A 24042-nucleotide genomic window follows, 5' to 3' on the forward strand; every position below is an offset into this window, starting at 1 on the left:
AGATGTTAAAAGTAAAAACTACGTTCTTGTTTCCTTGTTTCAGTCCATTTCAATATAAAAGTCTTTGCGACTGACTGACTCCCTCATAAAGACATTCTTTACCGCCATCTTATGGTGCAATAATGTAACTTTCACTGAAATCGTAATCACTAATTTTCACTAACAAAAAAATAAGGCATGTTATTTCTTTAAAATATTATTTTTTGAACAATAATATTATAAATTAACAACATTAGCCATTATAACAGTATAAGAACAGGAAATAAACACAAGCAAACAGTTTAGTCAAACCTACAAAAGCAGTGCTCTAGTTAGTACAGGATTTAACTTCAATGTAAATATAAAGTTATGAAACTTAATATAGCCCTCAAGCCAAATCTATTAGCTCTGGATCAAGTAATAGATTCATAAGACCAAAGACTGCCCTTTGATATACCTAAAACAAATTATACCTCATGTTTAAACACTATCTACATAAGAGCCAGTGGCAAATTCTTGAAGGACTGGCAGAGATGAAGCTGTTCTCTGTGGGTACATGAGCACTGAATGGTCGCTGACGGCCTGGAGCTCGCATTGCCAAAACTGTCTAAACAAATTTTCAGAAGTCATGATGTTTACATATAAATCGCATATCTGAGGTCTAATCAAAAATATTCTCGCCTAAACAACTCTTAAAACTACATTCAGTTACAAAATATCAGTAGTATCTATAAAAATATGGCGAGTTTGCTCATCCACCATGACACTCGCTGTGAGAATGCAGACAGCAGAGTGATTCAAACAGTGAAACGGTTCCTGTGGCGATACTGGTAGAATATGCATGGCTGGAAAGACCTCTCAGCCAATCAGATTCGAGAAACAGAAAGAACTGTTAAATTAAATTATTAAAAAGTGTTACACGACTGGACAAAGCAATACAGATGAGATCACACTAAAAGTATTTAAAGCTTCAGGAACTACTACTAAAATATTATTATTTAAAATAGTACAATGTTTGTTTACTATAGTTAATATATAATGTATTATATTACAGTATAGTGTCATTATTTCTGACAGTTATTAGAAATATGACAGAAAAAGACAGAGATTTTAGAGGAAATATGTAGGCAGTCAGCATGCATATTCCATTGTGTCATTTGTAACACTTTATGGGAATTTTCCCTCAAATTTTAAATGCTTTTTGTTCTTTAAATCAACATTTTTTTAATGTTGTTAAGCTGTTTGGTTCATGGTTTAAAACTCTCTGAACTAGCGGGCGCTCACTTTCTAGAGGGCGTTAACTTTTTCCCACAAAGTTATATATGTGAAAGATACAGCTAAGAGGAAAAGTACGGTTGGCTCCTATGAATGCTGATGACACAGGTGATTCCGGGAGATGCAAGAGACGTGATGCGACCTAATACACTCAATAGAGCAGCCGTCTCCGAGTCCAAGGAGAGGCCAGGCGGGTTCAGGTATCCAAATTACACCTCCCTCCCCTGTCATTCCCCCCACCCTTCATCCTTCCTGTGAGAATGTGCTTATTCAAGGATGCCCTTGAGTCTTGAGTACCGACTAATAAAACTTTGCTATTGCTCACATCCCCAAAATAAAAGGTCTTGAGGAAAGTACTTTGGAGTGAAATTTTCCAATCCCACACATTTCTGTGTGTCTTCTCTGTCCCCAGATGAAAAATAAAATCTGTCAAGCCTTAAAGTAAATCTGCAAAGAGTAGTGAGTTCACGATGGTGCTCTTAGTCGCAGCGGGACCGTTTTCTCCATCAGGACGGTGCCTTGGGGCCTCTATCCCATCATAATCACTATGATATCCCAAGTCTCCATGCATCAGGTAGCACATTTGTTTCTACTGTTCACTTCTGCTTTTTCATTTTCCACAGCAACTAATTTTCAATTAGCCACACCGTGCACAGAAGGAAAATTAATAAATAATCCCAACACGGAAACAATTAGGGGTTCTTGGGAGACTGTAGAGGATGTAATAAGCTGTGTGTTTCCTTGCATGAAAATGCTTTTGCTTAAACTCTTTATCTTTGAAGTTGAAGCTGAAACTGAAATAAACATAAATAAATAAATAAAAAATCCAGATGTAATTTTAAACAACTGTTTGAATGTCTAACAATGCCCTAGCTCTCTAGCTCTCTTGCCGAAGCCTGATCGGAGAGCAATATAACAGTCATATGAATAGGGTAGGCTAAGACATTTTGAAACTGTAGGTAAACAAACTACAAGCTACTCATAATATAGTTTAATTATTGTCAAATTATCATTTTAAGCAAGTTCATAACAATAAGTAACTAACTTCATTGAAGCAATATCTTTTTTTTTTTTTTTTTTTTTTTTTTTTTTAAATGAAAAACTATTAGATAATATAACTTTAGCAATGAAAGCAGAATTCACCTGGCACAAAAACCATAATGATCTCATATAGTGTTTTAACTGACACCTTTACTCTAAATGCAACTAATAAAACAAAAAATAAAAATAAAATAAGGGTGCATTCACACTTGTAGTTCAGATCGTTTGGTCCGGACCAAAAAAAAAAAAAAAAAAAAAAAAATTAAATTAAATAAATAGTCCTGGTCCGATTAGTGTTCAGATTGGCAATTTTATCACCAAACCAAAAGATACCGAACCTAAAGGCACATGGATACATTCACAACCTGATTGGTTGGATTTTATGACGTATTACCTATTTTGAGACGGAACTTACCGGATATCCAAAACAATGCTGTGTGCTGAGGTAAATGTGCTTGTTGTGTGTGCATAGCCTGCATATGATGCCATTTTGGCCAGCTGGGAACTCGTGAAGAGCTTATAAAATGTGTAAAGGAGTCAAAACTGAGGCGAGAATCCCTCCTTGGAGATGCACGTCTGATGCCTGCGATGGGCAAACTCGCGACTATGATGAGAAAAACTGATATACGTGAGGATTCTGTCCTTTTTAGGGTCTCATCTTCCTGTTTTTGGTTTGTTTACATGTCTTTGACCGTTGTTGCATTCATATATCATTCAAACTTCGGATGGCTGCGTTCACACATGTTCAAATGAACCGCACTAACAGAGCAATCGCACCAAGGTTCGTTTTAGGGTGTTTTCACACCTGTAGATCGATTGCTTTGTTCCGAAACGGGGACTAAATTTGTTACAATGTTGCATTTTCTCCTTGGTTCCGTTTGCTTTCACAAGGTAATATTTCAAAGTGAACCAAAATGTGCTCATGCAAGTCACATGCGTGTACAATTGTCCCCTTATTGGTCAGAGTTTTCTCAGCGTCATCCACAAAAAAATTGATTGACAAGTTCGCTTCATGAGCATATTGGCTTTTTTTGTACTGTCGAGACACACACAAACACTACTCGAATGTAGCCGTCATTCCAGCTGTTAAATTATATACTGCATTCATATTAATTCAAGCTCTCTCTCTCTGTATGTCCCAGCACTGTCTAGTAGGCTAACAGTGTCGAGACCAAGCGGCAACCTCCCCCAGTCTTTCGTGAAGCCAATACGGAAGTGACTTAAACTGCGATTCATCGACTGGCCGCTAGGGACAGGCTCCAAAAGAGAGCAGAATCTCATTGAGTCCAATGTTAAATTGGCCAAGTTTACAGCAGAAAAAAACATGTTTACAAGTTGGTTCAATTGTGGTTTTGGTCTATACTGCTATTTTGCCCTTCAGACAACTGTGAGGGGGGTGAATTTTTTTCTAACTCATTCTTTTAAATTATATTAAGCCTTAAAGTTCTGCATAATTAAGGGCGTGGTCACTTGAGTGACAGGTAGATGCCGCTGCTGTCTGTGAGCCGTCACTTTACCTCAGCTAATTCCGGCCGCTGAATTTGGCATCTCAGCCTTATTTGTGCTCGATTATTTTATACAATTATAAAATATGGCTTGCTGCATAATATTCGAGACTGATGTGTGTCTGTGTAGATGTGCATGCATGCGGAAGAAACAGAACACACGTTGTTGGATCGTGGCACTGGCTAAAACTTTTGTTTGTGAGATTTACTACAATGACAATACCAGGAGGATATACAACTCTGACAGCACTGCTTGGATATTATAACTAAAACTGCTGCACTATTTTGAAAAAATATACTTTGGACACAGGCTCATTTGTTTGTTAGACATGATCGTATACAGTTTTACAACATAAACGCTGCTCAGATTGCATTATTTCTTGAAGAACGATGACAGAGAGCAGATCATTCAGAAGAAATGTTATGCAAACAATGGATAATATATCAATATTTCATGGACAAAAAGTACTGTTTTTTGTTTTGCAATGGACATTTATATTTTACCCAAGTGCCACAGATTGGATTCATCTCGCGATCTCTATTATAAAGGTATGAAGTCCCATTTTGATTTTCCATGTTGTTATTTGCACACCCAACACAAATTACTGGTGTTGGAGCATCTATATCTTATCTTCATTAATAATTTAGATAGTATCTAGATAGATAGCTCCTTTGCTTGCTAACATGGTCACGTCGAGCTAGGCGGGCGTGGTTTCAGCAACCAGTCACATCAGCTCAAACCACCTCCCCGCCTCTTTGCCCATTTTCAGTTATCTGGGAGTGACGTGCGGTGACGCGCAGCTAAGATGGCCGCGACCTCATTTATGCGTCAAAACTGCTGTTCAGAAATCTATGGGTGACGTCACGGACACTACGTCCATATTTTTTTACAGTCTATGGCCGAGACACATGAAAACACCATGTTATATAACACATTTCCCACTATGAAATATGCTATTGTTTGGGTCGTTGGTTTCTTTCACACCACAAGTGAACCGCTCCAGAGTTCGTTTGCAATCGGGGTGAGACCACCTCATTCAGGCAGTCTCAGAGCGACTGTTTTAGTGCGGATCCGAGTGCGATTGCCGTGTTCACATATGCCTAAACAAACCGAGCCAAGGGAGAAAATGCACCAGGTTCCGAAACAAACGCTCAAGTGTGAAAGCACCCTTAATCGAACCAAACATGACACGTGTGAACACACTCTAAAACACCATTAATATAACAGAGTTAAACATAATGATTAACAACAGCATTAATCTAACACTTCACTTCAAAAAGACATTAAATCACTGATTTATTTTATTTTTACTTATTTATTTATTTATTTATTTTTGTGAACTTGTTCATTCATTTGAACTGTCAGAATGAAGCGATACACTAAAATTCACTAAATGTGTTAAATGACTCAGAGGACAATTTAGGAAAGCACATTTGATTATTGCATCAAGTCGCTTCACTGAAATACTGTCTGTGAAAAGATTGTGGCAAAAAAAGGCAATGCAGCACTTACTGCTTTACTACTTGTTGGAAAAAAGTAATGCAACACAAAATGCAAAACAAAATTTTATGGTATAAAAGTACAATGCTTTTATTAAAATTGGCTAGTTTGATTTTTGTGATTATAATGTAAAACATTATAAATTTGTCCTCACACAAAATTACTGTTTGTGTGGATTCCAATTGAAATGACTGGAGTTTGCCCGTGAAAATTCACTATACAATGGTAAATGTGACCGCACCTTTACAGTTTGTGATGGCATAAAGACCACGACTTAAATTACTTTGAATGTTAAAACGTTCTCAAAACTATGGAAAAGACAAAAAGGTCTCCTATACTACACACAGCTGACTCTATTTGGAAACTGAATGACTTCTGGTCCATCAGCTATTGTTTATAGTATGTCATGGAAAGATAGCTTAAGAGATGATTCACAGGTCCCTTGGGCAAATACGGTGTCACAGTAACCATCACAGAAATACTACCACTACAATCTCTTCCACCCACTTAACCGACAGCAGCATTTCCAGTGGGAGCTAATTGACATTCATCCAGTGTGTAGAACTTAATTTTCTGAGACCTTACAAATCAGCTAGTTACACAACAGTGGTCTTGTGGACCATTTCAGACATAACACAGTCTCTAGCTGTCAGTGTCTACAGGGCTTAGGAGTGGCTATGGAGAGCAATCACAGTTTCGGGATATCCCCTGAAAAGACCAGCTTAGACCAGTATGACTCTCCTTGCTTGCCAGGTTAGAACATTAGGATTAAAGTGGTTTGGTTGGATACAGATATGGGCTTTTCACAGTATACCCTTAACCTATCCCCTCCAACAACATCCTATTTTACGTTCATTTAACACTTTTTTAACTCATTTAAATCTGTGCCTACGAGGATACTCAACAAAACGGGAATTTTGACATCATTTTGTTTTCGTTCAAGTGTGACAGAGAACTCAATGCGGTGCAGGCACGCTGTCTGAAGCACCATTCTGTGTGTGAGTTTCAGGTATTTGTTCACAGAAACCACTTCACGGATAGTGTGCCAGTTTTTGACTTCTTTTTTTACGTCTTATCATACTTGAATGGTTTAATAGCACTTGAATGAATGATAGCATGTCATATACTTCCATTTCATTATTACCTTAATAGGGCCAGATTTACTGACAGCTTGTGCCAGCACAAACCCTCTTTTGGCGTTAAAAACTACTGTCAGGATTTATTAAAGACACGCAGTGAAAAAATTAGTGCTGCACAGGCGTGGACAGTTATTTTTGCGGCTGACCTTATTGCATATGCATTTGTAGGAGTTTCCCTTTCAGACACAAAATTTATGGGAGGAGAGTATTTAAATGAATCATGCAAGCTGATTTACTAAGGTTTGCGCTAGTCAATTTAATGGTATTTGCGCCATTATTTACCGCCCAAAAAAGCATGTCTTAAACTAGACACTAATTTGTGCTGCTCTTGGTAGATTGCGTTGGTCATTATGGAAATGGTCTGGCTACGTCTGTGTTCTTTAATTTGCACGCAGAACTTTCCACTCCCATCTGTGCTTTTTTGGAATTGCGCTTTCTCACTAATTTGCCCTGTTTAGTAAATCTGGCCCATAGTCTTAAAAGTCCATTAAGGATAAACAACAGTATGCAATACATAATATGAGGGTGCGCAATGCTAAAGCCTTAATGTAAACATATCACATGCTGCATTCATCCAATCATTGACACTGACACTGCAAATATACAAACAAGAACAATAATCCAGGGTTTAGGAATGTGCAGTGTGAAATGTCAGCATATAAATACACTGCAAGGTAAATCATGAGCCGTGTGAGAAAATGTGAAGCAAGATAATCCAAGATTCTGTTTACCTGGGGTTTAGAATGACCCAGGGTTAACTGGTTTAGCCTTATAGATTAATCAGGGAATTGAGGGATATAATCGAGACTCTCTTACCAATACAGTGACGGTAACAGAAGCCAACCCCGGGGGCATTTTGCCACTTCCGCCATCCACAGCCTCCACTATGAAGGTGCGTGTCGTCCCATTAGGTAAGAGTTTCTCAAAATCAAGTGAGCGAAGCACCATCAGCTCTCCAGTGAGGGGGTTCACTGAAAACAGCTCTCTGGCCTCCTCGGTCCTGATACGGTATGTGACGTTCGCATCCAGATCGGGGTCCAGTGCCTGTGTGAGAAAATCATTAAGATCAAAACATGGATGAGTAATTCTACGCTCAGCATTAATTAAACTCTTAAACTTTTTCTGAATGAACCAAATGACAGGGTTACATTAATGATTGAAACGAATCCTGTAGTGACCCAGAAGCAATGAGTAAATTAGAACCAGCAGCCAGGCACAGAGCAGCGGGAACTCACAAATTCACCATCATGTCAAACTGAACATCATCCCAGAGGACACAGGCCTTTGGATATTTATATGAGGCAGAGTGTAGGCTCTGAGGACAAAATTGTGTCTGGTCTCGCACTGTAACACAGTGGTTATCAAATGGTGGGTAGACACCGCAAAAATATGCAACAGGTCTTTTCTGATTGAGTCACAGACAGCGGCGAAAAACACTGCTAAATGCAAATGATAAAATGCAACTAACCATATAATCCAACTGAGTCTTATTGGAAAAACGCAAGGCTTCTTGCATGTTTTGTGACACTTTCAAAGTGAAAATTGGTGATTTGTTGGCTGCAGAGACCATAAAACTATTGAAATCCATGAAGCATTTATAACATTTATTTTCATAACTTGTTACAAAAAACGTCTCTCTCATCAGAAAAATTTCCTTTCCTGTCCTGTCAGACTTCATACTGTGCTCTTCAATGGCCCGCGTAAATATGGTGGCACTCACTGTATATCACTTCATAATAAATAAAGTGCAAAAGAAATTACTTGCAAGGTCGTAGTTATGTTGTCAATTAGTAAGTCATGAAATTACCAAAAAGTACCAATAAATTACATAACTGGTACGTTGTGTGATAGTTGGGAAGGATTTGCATGCAAGTATGATGTTCATTCTATTCATCAGGAACAGTTTCTATATGTTTCATTAACAGTTCATGTTAGTATTACATATTTACCAAAAGTTACCATGGTAACATGGTTTCCGTAACCCCTAAATGGGACTTCACATTGTGCTATTTTGTATATTTTTAAATGACTGTGGTGGCTCAATCCAACTTACTAACTTTATTGTATTAACAAAAACTAGTTTGGGACTGCAGGTCAAATTCCTAAAAAAAATTGGGTCGCGGCTTAATGACTATGGGAAAATGTGGGTCCCATGGCCAAACCAGTTGAGAACCACTGCTTTAAAGTACACTTATTTTGATGTGTTAATTAACAAAAAATAGTAACCCTAAAAAGATAACATCTGAATTAACTGGTTTTATTCAAATATTATTTAATATTGCTGAATCAACCCAAGTACGTTAATTTACACCAAACAAAATATTTTTTTATGCATTAAATCAAGTAACAAAAACTAGCTTTTTAAGGTAACAATTGCAGGTTACCTCTTTTACAGTGCTAAAACACATTAAAGAACTTGATGATAATTTTAAATAATAAACTGTTGTGTTATTTTATTTTAAGTCAGTGGCGTAACTTTGTTTTAAAAGGTAGGTGGGACAGGAGTGTGTGTGTGTGTGTGTGTGGGGGGGGGGGGGGTGTATAGTAATTGTATCATTACAATAATAAATAAACAAAATTTATTAACATAGACCTCATGTTTAATATGATAGTTTAGTCCTTCCATCTACTATAATACAATATATTATTAGTCTCAAGAGTATTTACATTAGCCAATAAATAATTTGATCCGCAGAGAGTATTAGTTTGTCCTGATGGATAGTGGTGGAATTTTTGTTCAGCGTGCCAGAGATTCTGGGTTCTAATCCGCCCTCGTGTTATTTATTTATTTTTTATTTTTTATTTATTTATTTTTTTTTCTCATTAAAACCAAAGATGTTCATCAGTGATTGTATATCAAGAGCAGGGACACGTTTATGTGCATTTTGTTTAGTGATTTCACCGGAACAAATAAGTCTCCGGCCACAACAGCGATAGATTTAAGCATTCGTGTGAAGACTGCGCAGTGTGCACGAGCGCCAAGAAAACACTGTTTGCACCACTTATAACAGAGGAAATATGCACTCCAAACAAAAACAACACATCCCAGCGCCAGATCGCCTATTATTTAACACAAACGAACAAATTGCTAATCTACTAAAGATGTTTTGTTTTGTATTAGTACATCCGTGCCGCGAGATGTTTCAAAAAGTGGTGGGGACAATATTGACCCTGGCAAAAAGTGGTGGGGACATGTCCCACCTGTAAATTATGCCTATGTTAAAGTTGATAAGCTTTAAAGTACTAATTTGCAACTTCATTATTACAAATATATAGTTACGAATCTATTTAAAAACATGACATATAAGTTTCAATAGAAATTACACTAAAGAAATTTCAGTTTACCATAAATCATTTTTATTACAAAAATACATATAAAGATGCACTTATGTTCTACTTAAGAGGATCAAAAAAGAACTTTAAACTATAAAATTTTCACTTAATTGCAGTTAGCATTCAATTGAATGTCCGACAACATCCCATTCAGTTAGCACTTAAATACACTGCGTTCCAAATTATTATGCAAGAGACAAATCAGTAAGATTTCTGTACAATAAACATTCAGATTTTAGTTTTTCTAAGAAAGTGTTTGTTCGTTTATTTATCCATGTCTTTTTAGATAACTGGTATCAATCTCAGACAAAATAATTTGCCAGATCTATGGAAACCCTACTTAGAGGTTGTTCCACATTATTAAGCAAGTCACAGTTCTCATGCAATATGGGGAGGAAGAAAGATCTTTCTGAAGATGAAAAGGATGAAATGGTGCAATGTTGTGCAAAAGGCATGAAAACAACTAATATTGTGTGAAACTGAATGGAGATTATCAAATTATCATAAGATTTGTGAGTGATTTAGAGCACAGCAGAACTCGGTCAGATAAAGGCTTACTGAGGAAAGTTCCTGTCAAAAAATGTAATTGTATTAAAAGGGCAGCTATAAAAAAAGCCAGTGTTGAGCAGCAAACAGGTATTTGAAGCTGCTATCAAGAAGCTCTCCATGCAGGCTGGCAGTTGTGCGTAAAGATGCATTTCAGCCACTCCAAACCAAACCTCACAAAGAGAAACATTTACAGTGGGTTTAGAAATACATGAAGACTCATTTTTAAATAGTTTTATTCACTGACTAATGCCGTACTACAATGGATGGTCTAAATGGATGGATTTCTGGATAGATGGTGAATGGCCACCACGTTCCAACAAGACTGCAACGTCAGCAAGGAGCTGGTGGGTGATGATTTGGGCTGGAATACTGGGAAGTGAGATGGAGGGTATTAAAATTACTTTTGCAAGATATGTGGAGCTCATAACTGGCCATTTTCAGCTATGGTATAAAAAGGAGGATAGTGCATAGTACAATGCACTATTTGTACAATGCACTATGCACTATCCCATGCTGCAAAAAAACACCACAGCAATAAAACTGTTTGAAAATGTATTTCTACAACCACTGTAAATGTTTCTCTTTGTTAGGTTTGGTTAGTGGTGTCCAAAATGTATCTTTACGCACAACTGCCAGCCTGCATAGTGAGGCTCTCAAGACTCCAGAGACACCAGCAGCTTCAAATACCTGTTTGCTGCTCAACACTGGCTTTTTTTTTATAGCTGCCCTTTTAATACAATTAATTGTTTTGATAGGAATTTTAATTAATAAGCCTTTATCTGACCGAGTTCTGCTGTGCTCTAAATCACTCACAAATCTTATGATAATTTGATAATCTCCATTCAGTTTCACACAATATTAGTTGTTTTCATGCCTTTTGCACAACATTGGACCATTTCATGCTTTTCATCTTCAGAAAGATCTTTCTTCCTCCCCATATTGCATGAGAACTGTGACTTGCTTAATAATGTGGAACAACCTCTAAGTAGGGTTTCCATAGATCTGGCAAATTATTTTGTCTTGATACCAGTTATCTAAAAAGACATGGATAAATAAACAAACAATCATTTTCTTAGAAAAACTAAAATCTGAATGTTTATTCTACTGAAATCTTACTGATATGTCAATTGCATAATAATTTGGAACGCAGTGTATATTATTTTAAAGTATTTTATTTCCATAAGTATTATATTTAAAAGTATGATGTACTTTTTTATTTTACAAGGGTTTGCTGGTAAACCAGGTCAAAACTAGCACTAACTAGCAATAAACCCACCTGCACCAGCATAAAAATTGGTCTAAGATAGTGTTGTTGACAAGCTACAAACGTATATACGTAATATTTTTTTTCTTCCTAAAGGTCCCTCAGGAAGTCAAGTTAACAAGCTACATATTCCAAATAAATTAACTTCCAACCAAGAACACCTTTACAAATGTAAAACATGTCTGGCTTGTCATGTTAAGACAAAACATTAACAAAGAAATGTTTTCCCGAGGCTAATTTCATGGAGTCATGTTTTTGATCTGGCCGTGTTTGATGTGTTGAATATGCATGTGCAGTGTTTGTGTGTGTGTGCCTGTGTGTGTTTGCCTGTGTGTAACTTACACTGATATTGAGGATGACCATGCCCACTGGGCTGTTTTCTGGCAGTGTGACGTGATAGGCAGGCTGCGAGAAGACTGGGCTGTTGTCATCCACGTCCAGCACTTTGATGGAGAGTGTAATGGTGGTTCGGCGAGGGTCCTTGGCCCCATCCGAAGCCTGCACAACCAAATCATACTGAGCCCTCTCCTCACGATCCAGAGGAACAGCTGTGAAGATGCTGCCATCAGTGCTGATCCTGAAGAGATCTGTGTGACTGACCAGTCGGTAACGGACCTGCCCGTTAATGCCCAGGTCCAGATCAGTGGCCTGGATGAGGACACACACACACACACACATACACACATTTACCACATGTAAAAGAAGACATACACTACACATAAAATTAATGTGGATACCTGGTCATCACACTCATATGTGCTTGTGACATTTAATTTTTAACTGATTGGAACTTCTGTAACTTTTCCAGTTGTTCATGATTATTGGATTAGGGTTCTTTCTTTTAGGGATCTTTATATAGAGACTGCTGTGAAAATATACAGTATACTTTTTCAAAATATATTCATATATTCACTACTGTTCACAAGTTTGAGGGCAAGCGCGTGTGGCCGCCGGACCCCACCCCTTACCTGGACTCATTCTATCTGCTCACTACCCTTCCTTCATGTTTCCCTGGCACGACGAGGACACCAGGTCCCCTGTTTATTTGGACACTTTATTTTCTTTTTTGAAAGTTTTCTGTTTATTTCTGCTAAATAAAAGCCTCTCCGAGGCCTGACGCCACACCCACTGTGTCTGTTGTTTGCTCCTCCCGCCACAATATATATATAAGGCTATACATGTTTGGCGCAGAATTTTTGTGGAAACCATTATATGTATTACATATTGATATATTTTTTTTCAAGATTTTTCACTGAATAAAAAGTTCAAAAGAACAGCATTAAAAAAAAAAAAAAAAAAAAAAAAAAAAAAAATGAAATCTTCTGTAACATTATAAAGTTGCATTGTCACTTTTGATCAATTTAAGGCCTCCATGCTGAAGTAGTTTTATTTTAAATCTTACTGACCACAATCTTTTGAACTGTAATAAGTTTTAGATTTTTCTACTATAGAAGTCTTGGTGACACTTCTGGTTGAATTTGGAAAAATAATGCATTCGGTATCATGAACTAACATTGAACAAAATTATTACAGTATTTTATTATGTTATTACTACGTTATTACTAGTACACATTAACATTTCATGTTAAGTACATTAAAAGTTAAAATTATTAACAAAAAAATAGTTGAATTATATTATTAAGTAACAGTTAATATTACAAATAAACTTGAATTAGCAATGAGCAATAGAATATTAGATCAATTCATTGTAAGTTCTTGATAAATGATACCCAACATAATTTTTTGATTATTTGATTCCTTACAGTAAAGTGTTGCAAAAATTCCCGTAGTTTTACATTATACTTTTAAAATTCTCTCATATTTTCAGGTTTTCCTTGACTGTGGGATTCTTGCCACACACAGAGACAAATAACCTGTCCATATGGCTGTGAAAACATAACCTTAGTTTATAATTTCAACACGTCACCACGCGGAGTCACTGAACCACACACACCCCTAGAGACACCTGCTTCATCAGCGGGGTGATGAGACAATCAACAAAAACACCAGCAAGATTTGTGACTCCCTGCAGTGGTGCAGACAGGTGCACGGCGTTGTTGTTTGACATTCTCATGGCAATTATCCCCACTCAGTTCACAGACACCAATAAAAATCATACTAAATCATAACGGTAAAGGAATAGTTCACCCAAAAATGAAACTTGTCATATATTCACTCTCATGCAGTGGTGGACAAAGTACACAAATCAAGTACTTGAGTAAAAGTACAGAATCCCTAATAAAATATCACTCTAGTATTAAGTAATTCTTTTTAATTTTACTTGAGTTAAAGTACAAAAGTACTTGATTAATTTACTTAAGTATTATAAACAGATGTCGCAGTGGGTAAAATGTGTTAACATTCTAAGATGAACGCTATGCAAACATAGTTTTATATCATTTGAAACTGCAACGCCAGCGGGGAAGATGCGTAAGCATTAATTTGCATTATTTTAACATTATGTTAAGTTTTTACGTAAGACCGTTCAGACAATAACAGATGCAACTGGATCGTTCCAATTAATGAATCAATCATTGAATCATTCAGTGCGATTTGCAAACCATTTTAACAGGTTAATTGAAAAGAATCAGCCTGTTCACAAATCGGACACTGCTATCACGTCCCAGAGTGGGTGACTATTTCTTCAGTTCAAAATAATGAGGAACAGCACATTTTAATTACAGGGGACCTATAATGCCCCTTTTACAAGGTGTAATATAAATCTCTGGTGTGCCCAGAATGTGTCTGTGAAGTTACAGCTCAAAATACCCCACAGATCATTTATTATAGTCAAATTTAAAATTATTGTCAAATTTGAACCAATTTGGGTGTGAGCAAAAGCACGCTGTTTTTTGTGTGTCCCTTAAAATGCAAATGAGCTGCTGCTCCTGGCCCCCTTTCCAGAAGAGGGCGGAGTTTTAACAGCTCACGCTTTGATTGCTCAACAACAACAAAGCTGGAGAATATCACGCTGTCAAAATGAGGATTGTCAGCAACGGTGTTCAGCCTTACATTGTTCAAACCGGAGTCGAACACTGATGGAGAGAAGTTTTAGAATACAACTGGACGTTTCTGAATGGTTAGTGGATAAATGTATGTAGTTGCTATGGAGTTGATTCAACTCATCAACTAGCATGTGCCGTCATGTTAAACTTTTGTGCAAATCCAGCATTGAATTGACATTCATTTGTGAAGCAGTCCGGCGTAAAATGACGGCATGTCAACAACACTACAACAGCAACTCTTCCTCTTCTCTAAAGCAGCCCAACATGGCCTTGCCCCCTTTGATGTGTGTTCCTGGGGGCAGGGTTAGTGATGTTAGTGTTAGTGATGTCACCAACCTGGGAAGAAGCTCGTTGTAGTCCCTACCACTGTTTGTCGAAGTCCTTCAACAGCGAATTCTTTATAATCTTTTACTATAAAATTCACTATTATTATTATATGGAAAAGCCAGATTTTGTTCAAAAACTCTCCTTTTGTGTTTCATGGTAGAAAGAAAGTCATATGGAATGACACGGTCCATGACAAATGGACCATCAATAAAGTGTCTCTTCCCCTCTGTGGCCTCTCAAGTTTCTCCATTTAGACAAGTCTTAAAAATGCCATCAAACAAACTCCCAACTGTGTTATCTGCTTCTTATCCGTTCAGCACTTGTGCAAGAAAGCACCTCATTGACACTCAGGCAAAGTGCTTTTGTTTCTGATAAGACTTCAACAAAGCGCTCAAAGACCGGCTGCAATAAATTTTACAGACATAGATAGAGAGAGCACTGTCCTTCGCCAAAGGGTCGGACCCAAACTCATTTACTACCGGCAAAGTTGAAACCCAGTGGAGGCCAAGTAGGCGATGGCGCAGTCAATGACAGACTCGACCCTTTGATAGACAATCTTTGAAGAGCCACATTTTTCATGTATAAAGGAACAGAATCAGAAAAATCAGGCTCTACACTATGTATTAGTGAAAGGATGTAAGCTTCAATGCCTGCTTCAAATGTTCCTTTTAATTTTTCCTCCATTCATGTGTTACAGAGATGTGTTCTACTATTTGAGGTGTTTCATATAGAATTATGAGAGATAAATGTTTTGAGATAAAAGATTTAGCATGTAGTAATTGAAGTGGTGGTGACAGTAAGTTCTCTAAAGCCCACCACGCTTGTCAAAAGTAACAGTGAAAGTGAAAAGTTGACCTGTTTCTTCAATTTCTAAAAGGAAGCTAGTGTCAACCAAATAAGACACTTTTTCTGGTAATTGGAAAGATCAAATCAGCTACAGTAGCTGCCACTTTCATAGGTATAGTTTTATATAATGACTGATATATAAAACTACTGTTATGTTTTCAGCATTAAAATACTTTCTCCAATCCCAGTTAAATATGCAGAGACAAATGTAAGTAAACCACAAATCAGCTGGTTTCACATATAATGTTCCATTAACCATTGCTCAGAAGATGATGTATTAAGAAACACAATGGCACCATTAGCGTATGTTTTGCAGGTGTGCAATTGTGAACAGAGAAGATCATTTACCGTGTTTTATACACCTGTGGCTCAGCAAATGTTTTCAGAAACAGGCTTTATTATAATTTGATATAGGAACTTTTGAGTCACTGATGCATTTTTTTTTGCATAAAAGTAAATGTTTATCATTATCTGTGCGCATATCCAACACATTTGCATGAAATTATACATCTATATCTCTGCAGAATAAGCATTCTCGATTTTCACAAAGCTGACATTCAAAATCAAGTGCAATTCTGTTGCAGTTTTCTAAATAGTAAGCTGAAATTGATAACTTAGGGAATAACAGATTACCAAAAGTTATATAAAGTGCTTAACAAATGTATTAGACCACCAGCACCAATGTAAGGTTTGTGCCACAGCTGCCCTAAACTAACAGTACTGGGGTCTCATTTATAAAGCGTGCGTACGCACAAAACGCCAGTTCCGCGTGAAACGTGCGCACGCCAGTTCCCACGCAAAGGTTGTGATCTATAAAAATAAACTTGACGGGAGAATGTGCGCACCTTTAAGCAAACTTTGAGCCGTGCGTACGAACATTTTGGAGACAGAGCAGTTTGGCGACACTGATGGTGAGCTGAGGGACTGACGGCAGATGAAGGAAAACCACTTTAAATCCTCATTCTGAGTCATAATCATAAATACAGTTCATGTCCACAATAACAGTTTAAATAAATAAAAGAATTATTTAAACTCGCGTGGAAACACGTTTTCATTTGATAAACATTTACATTAATATTACACTTCACTATTGCCGATAAGCACTGAAATTACATTACGCAGAAGTTAAACAAAAGTGATATGAATTCAGATAGTAGATGTGCTACTTTAGATCACTTTTCCTGTGACACGCTGTTTTAATGACAGCGAGGAGCGCTGGGAGCACAATAATTCCTCTTTAAACTAAACTGCAGATGGTATGACAAAATATTTTAGCGAGAACGATGATCAATGCACACTTAACTTCGATATTATGGAAGACACTGCTGGTCGAACGGTCCGTTGTCCAGTTTGAATAGGTCCAATAATAAGGTGTTGATGTCGTGTGAAGGATCTTCAAACAATTACCATTTGAAGGATATAATATGAGGAAAACGGTAAGATTTGCATGTTTTCTTTTTAAAATACTTTGTCAGTGACGCGCCGAGATCAGACGACTGCAATAAATAAGTAGGCCGATCTGTTTCCACTAAAAATAGCCTATAAACTTCCTAAAAAGATGTGTTCACCTTATCAGCAAAACTGTATAAATTTGATTTGAATTGTTTAAAACTATTAAAATACTATTTGGCCAGTGGAAATGAATGAATCAACTCTATTCTAAAACCTTTATCTTAAGTATTTTATATAATTTTGTTTTTATCGATATTTTGATATATTTATTCTAAAACATAAAGAGGATATTGGATGATCTTTATCAATATAATGTGGCACAAATGGCATTTATAATCCATATCTAATATTTTCCATTGTCTTGTACCTTTGATGGCGTGGATGTCACGTGGATGGGAACGTGTATGGAAATGATATGCAGATGAGGTTATGCATAGTAAAACTAGGCGTCATAAGCTCCATATATGGTGATTTCGGGGAGGAGACAGGGTGGAGATGCACGTACGCACAATCTTCTGCTGACTGGGATTTATAAATGGATGTGCGCGCAGGTTCTTGCGTACGCATGGTTTTATAAATTTTTTTTGTGCATACGCAGAACCTAGCTTTTGCGCGTACGTACAATTTTAGTAGGGATCCTATGCACAGTTTTATAAATGAGACCCCTGGTGATTACCAAAAAAAAAAAAAAACATTTATATATATATATATATATATATATATATATATATATATATATATATATTATTTTTTTTTTTTTTTTTTTTTTTTTCCTGTAATGAAACAAAAATGTGTAAGCTCTTTAGTCACAGTAGTGTTTCTAACTGTGTTGGGATTGTTGGGATTTAATGGATTAAATGTTCAATGTGATTAAAAATTCAAAGATAGATCACACAAAAGTTTCATCAAAAGCAAGTCTTATTTGTAGACTAAATATTTGTAAGTCAATAACAACAGAGACTGTGGAAAACTACATAAAAACAATGCCAGCAAGAATGCAAGCTGTTATCAAAAAAAAAAAAAAAAAAAAAAAAAAAAATATATATATATATATATATATATATATATATATATATATATATATATATATATGTGACAATAAAATTGTTAGTTTTTGACAGTCCTAAAACATACATACATTCACACAGCAAAACACAGCAGTTAGCTATGGTGTCTTTAATGTTAAGAAATATTTTTCTTTCTTCTGCTGCACTAAATGAATGCCATTATTTTGGTTATTTGAGAACATTTAGGTTAGTTGCCCTCCGAAAAAGGGCAGACAAAATGGTATGGAAAACAAACACGAAATAAAGATAGCATTAAGGAGATGGCAGAACTTCCTGTGGATTCTTTATCACATGCTAAGGTAAGCAAAAGCTGGTAATGAAAACATTCATCTTCTCAGTAATCAATCGAAAGTTAATTAAACTTGAATATAGGGCACAGCAGAAATGCCACATGATGCTTGCTTGTGTTTGGGTGTGTGTTGTGATGCTTGTCTTGTAAAAACACAGTAGGAGGTGATAAAGAATGCAAATTTGTAATTAGCGTCACTATTTTTTATTTTTTTTATGGAGTACCACACTGAAATGTGTGTTCTTACATATCTCATCTGTCTCTGTGTCGGCCCTAGACAATAGACATGTTACTATTGTTTCGCCGATCAGAAGACTTTGCACTGACCACCACATGAAACTAGTGAAGCAAACTAACCTGGTTGTGGGCTCACTAGCTTTGAAGTGGAATGACTATCAAAAACGTTTTTAAGTTTGTTCCAGGCATTTCACTTCTAAATGCTTTCAAAATCATGGTATGGGGAACATTGAAGCGATATAAAGTCAACATGACATCAAATTAGGGGTCAAGCCACAATGGGGCGAAGTCCCCTATTGAAATCGTTAGTTTTCTTATTATTATTCTTCCGCTCTTGAGTCTATGGCAGCCCATAAAACTGTATGGTAAAAAGTTATGAAATTTGGCACACCGATTGAGGACAGTCGGAAATGTTACCATATCAAATTGGGACTCTCTAGTGCCACCAACAGTTTAAAGATTCACTCATGTTTATGCTCATAACTTCTGAAGTCCTAGAAACAAAATTCTTTTTCCCTCTGATACCATGGCTCATGCTATGACGTCATTTTCATCCGAAGGAAATAAAAAAAAAAAAAAAACTAGAGCGTTTGTCCAATTTGCACGAAATTTGGTATGCAGCATCTACACACACACTCCAGGCAAAAAGTTATTAAAAGATTTTTGATCGGGCAATCCGTTCTGATAAAGCGCACCAACAATTTTGACGGCGAACATGCAAAAATGGGTTTGATGCTGTATCTTTGCAATGATATGGTTTATTGACACCAAACTTTTGTATATGTCATTAAAGGCATGACTTGGGGGTACATGCAAAGTATCATCACAGTGCCACCTACTGGTGCCGAGATAGGAAAAATGTCTATATTTTCTTATAACTTTTGAATTTGTATTTAAAATTTTGTCCTAAAATCATGAGCACCTCTGATCTCCTTAGATTCCTTGAGGCATGCTGAGCTGAACGATATCCAGTTTTCTTTGGTCGGCCATTTTGCTGTGTGTTACGAACGCATGAATGTATTGTTACGACACTCGGTATGATTCATGAGAGGACCTGAGAGGACCTGTAAAGTTTTAGGTCAGCACCCCTAATGGTGGATATAATGAAATTTATGAAAATGCTTATAACATTCAAAAAAATCAACATATTGTCATTTAACTTGTATCATTAGTTTGGTTGGCTTATGCCAAGATACCAAATTCATATTCTACCATACTTGCTGTTCACCATATTGAATTTTATTCACAACATACTTTTTCGAACTTCCCTACAAAATTTATCTGATTGATACGAAATTTGGTATGTAGCATCTACAGACACTCATGACAAAAATGCATTAAAATCTTTTTGATAGACCCCACCATTGTTTTATACTGCGTCAACAAATTTGACCGTGAGCACGCCAAAATCGATTTGCAGCTGAATCTTTGCAAAAGCGTACTGACACGGAACTTGGTTCATGTCATCACAGGCATGACTTGAGGGTGCATGCAGAGTTTCGTCATAGCACCACCTACTGCTTAGAAGTTATACAATAACCATGTTATTATGTTATAAGTGCTTTAACTGATGCAATTTAAACAGCTTTATCCTAACCTCATGATCACAGATGTCTACAAATATTTCCTTTTCTGCCCTCATTCGGCTTGACCCCGCAATTTCTGCTTGCAGCTATATTTTATTTTAGATTTATCTAGCATGTTAATGCACTTTTCTGGTCTTTGTAATCTTTCATCAAAATGTAATAACTTGCTCTACTAAAACAATTTTCTTTTTTGGCTGACATCTTACTTTTTAGTCTCTTCCTTCTAGACCAGTGATTCCCAAACTTTTTAGCTTGGAGTACCCCTGAAGGGATTACCATCCTTCTGCGTACCCCCTCTCTTCCACTTCGACTGCAGTCACACCTTTACCATTAAGGGACAATATTTGCCCCCTAAATTGATTTTCCAGTGAATATTTTTACCTTTATGAATAACTTTATAAAATAAATAATGTTTTAAATAAAAATGTTCAATAGAGAAATATGCAATGATGGTAAAACCAAGAAAAACTTTTAAATATTAAACTAAAACCGTCAGTAGGTGGCAGCAAGTCACTGTTTTTATGAGTGAGTCATCGAGTCATTCATTCAGTAATGAAACAAGTGGCTGTAAATGAATCATTGAATCATTGACTCACGATTCGTTCAAAGCCGCAGAATTGTTTGCGAAACACAGATGTGTGTTGTAGTACTGCTGTGGTTTTCATTAGAACTATTTCATTGCAAAATAGAGTACATACTTACAGTACTGTGTTTAAAATGTACGTTTTATTTTTTGACCTGTTGTATAATAAAGTCACGTTTGCAGTCATGTGGATATTTGGGAACAATTGTATTCTTGCTCGTTATCATGATTAAATACAAGAACTCACACAAGGTATGTTTTTGTAACGGAGAAAGTTTGAGTCTTAAATCGAAATTAATCCGCTGTCTGTATATTTGTTCTTCATGTGAGTATAAGTGCTAAAAGGTGCATTGTCGAGAGCGACAGTAGCCTAATTTAGCGCGATATAAGGCAGCATGCTGCATGCAATCTATCATATGTGTGGTGGATACAGTAATTTTTGACTGCAAATGATGAGGTAATTTGATTACATTTACTGGATTTATGGCATTTTGGCAGTTAGAAAAACATGCTCGGTTTTAATATAATTTTAAGGTAGAATTAAATGAACTACTCAGCATTTTGTTCGCGTACCCCCTTTTGTCACTTCGCGTAGCCCAGTTTGGGAACCACTGTTCTAGACACATGACTCCATTCAGGTATCTAAGGCCAACTTTTCACAATCCAGTCAATTTAAATAGACAAAAACAAGTCTAGTCCTATATTTGTTCTTGTTGAATATACTATTTCACTGGGAAAAACGTCAGATTATGCAAGTAAATGGGTTGTGAAAGGTGTTTCACATTGACTTTAAGAAGGATGATTGCGTTATCAGGCAGATAATGGCAGAAAGACAAGTTCTTACTATCTTTTCTAATTAGCACTCATACTTCACACTAATTTGTAGCACCTCTGATAAAAAACAGTTCCCCACTTATTTGATTCACAGCTGCTTTGAGTTTAAATCATTATTAGGTGTATAGACGGAATGCAGACAAGCACATCAAAGAGATGACCACAAGCAAATTAAGGTGTCTACTTCTGCCCACATCAAAACGGCAAATACATAAGTTCATAAAAAAAGCTTTCTGATGAAAAACAAGTACAAGAATCTAGACAGCAAGTCAAATGACAAGCTCTCCAACCACAGACAGTGAGGCGGGACTCTCTGGCCTGAACTTAACTGACTTCAAACAAGTTTAAATTTCCCATGCTGTGGCTTATTTGGAGTCATTTGAAATGAGCACGCCGGCCAGGTGTAATATCTACAGCGATGCAGGCTCTGCTGTGATAATGCTGATAGAGCTCTGTGGGCATTTCTCTAATGATATGGAAACCTCTGCTGCACCATGTTAGCCGTAGGGGATGTTTAGCTAGCGTTAAGCTTTGGACCATATCCAACATGCCTCACTGGGAAACGTGTCAGGAGCTCCAAATGAATTTAAGACAAGTGAGGGTTTGTAAATGAAGCTTGTTATACTGTGGTGCACACATAACTTGTCAAGACGTGAACAATTAGCAAAAGCACTGGCCGTTGTGCCATGGTATATGCCTGTGTCAGTAGAAAAGAGTAGAGATTTCAGAGGGTGGGACTTTTTCACACTAAAGGGTTAGTTCACCCAAAAATGAAAATTATGTCATTAATGCCTCACCCTCATGTCGTTCCAAACCCGTAAGACCTCCGTTCATCTTCGGAGCACAGTTTAAGATATTTTAGATTTAGTCTGAGAGCTTTCTGTCCCTCCATTGAAAATGTATGTACGGTGCACTGTCCATGTCCAGAAAGGTAATAAAAACGTCATCAAAGCAGTCCATGTGACATCAGTGGGTTAGTTAGAATTTTTTGAAGCATCGAAAATACATTTTGGTCCAAAAATAACAAAACTACGACTTTATTCAGCATTGTCTTTTCTTCGGGTCTGTTGTCAATCCGCGTTCGACAATAGTTCGCATCCAGTTCAATACAGTAGAACCAGTGTTACTGTACCTGATTCCTGAACTCTTTTGAACAGTTTCTTTTACCAAATAGTTCCAAAAGACAAGTTGCCAGTTTGAATCAGTCTTAAACACTGTCCTGTATAATTAACAACATTAGCAAATAAATAATTGCTTCCATTTGTTCAGGCAAATATGACATTGCAATGGAAACATAGCCAAATGAGTTTGAATCAAATCAAATCATCATCAGACTTGAACTGAAATTAATCAAATCTGGAAATCTATATTGATATCCAGCCTGTTTTACAATATTAGCTTCACTGTTTTGTCTCTATTTATTTATTTATATTATGAAGCTGTTTCAGCACTGATGCCAGACTTATTCATAACATTTAGGCATAATATTATTTTGGTTTTGCATTCAATCAAGTCCCAAATAAAATAGAAAATAATTAAATGAGATGAAGTAGCATTTATAAACCATTTACTTAACTGGATTATCCAGAAATGGACTTTGACACAAAGTTATTTAAAATATAAACCATTTTATTTGATTTCCAGCAACTATATCATGATTTTTGCCATTACCATCAAATACAAAAACACATAGCATGATATAGATTTTTTTTGCTTATTCCTAGACAGCAGGAATCAAAAGCCCTGGAACATGGTGCCTGTCCATCTTATGAGGTGTAATGTATATTTATCCGACACAAAGTATACATGTTTAAGGAATGCTCTGCTAATAAACAGTCTGCCAGCATTAGCCTGTGATTATTCTGATGACAAAGTGCGCCTCTATTAATCTAGACCACTAATTATAACTCTTCGCAGCTTAACAGAGCCCAACAAAGCTGCTCATTACAGGACGTCCCCGAAGGTAACAAATTATTTAAATTACATTTCTTTAATTGGAAAATCATAAACAGTGGAGCGGGCAGGGACTTTGGCAGATAGGCTGCGGGTGTATGCCAGCTGGGCGATGGGAAGAGAGTGAGATGAGGGCTCAAGAGGGCAGAGGAAGACACTCTAGCTGCTGGCGTCACGCCCACACCCCAGCAGGCACTGATTAACACCGCTCATATGAGACCGTGGAAGGGAATGAAATCCTTAAATAGAACTGGACAAAAGAACATTCATGCTCAGT

General features: G+C 36.7%; 1 protein-coding gene across 7 annotated transcripts in view; it reads right to left on the reverse strand.

Moving 5' to 3' along the window:
• LOC125255161 (protocadherin-15-like) overlaps positions 1-24042 on the reverse strand; it is a 265679-nt gene that overhangs the window by 76163 nt on the left and 165474 nt on the right. For all 7 annotated transcript variants that reach the window (XR_007181843.1, XM_048170191.1, XM_048170190.1 and 4 more), the window contains 2 exons: positions 11929-12234; positions 7257-7484 (listed from right to left, as the gene is read on the reverse strand). Coding sequence is in view for 6 of the 7 variants with exons in the window: in XM_048170191.1 (XP_048026148.1) it covers positions 7257-7484; positions 11929-12234 (534 nt within the window). In the remaining variant the exon portion in view is untranslated. The remainder of the gene's footprint in view (positions 1-7256; positions 7485-11928; positions 12235-24042) is intronic.

The sequence above is a fragment of the Megalobrama amblycephala genome, linkage group LG20 (assembly GCF_018812025.1).
Source record: "Megalobrama amblycephala isolate DHTTF-2021 linkage group LG20, ASM1881202v1, whole genome shotgun sequence".
Taxonomy (NCBI): domain Eukaryota; kingdom Metazoa; phylum Chordata; class Actinopteri; order Cypriniformes; family Xenocyprididae; genus Megalobrama; species Megalobrama amblycephala.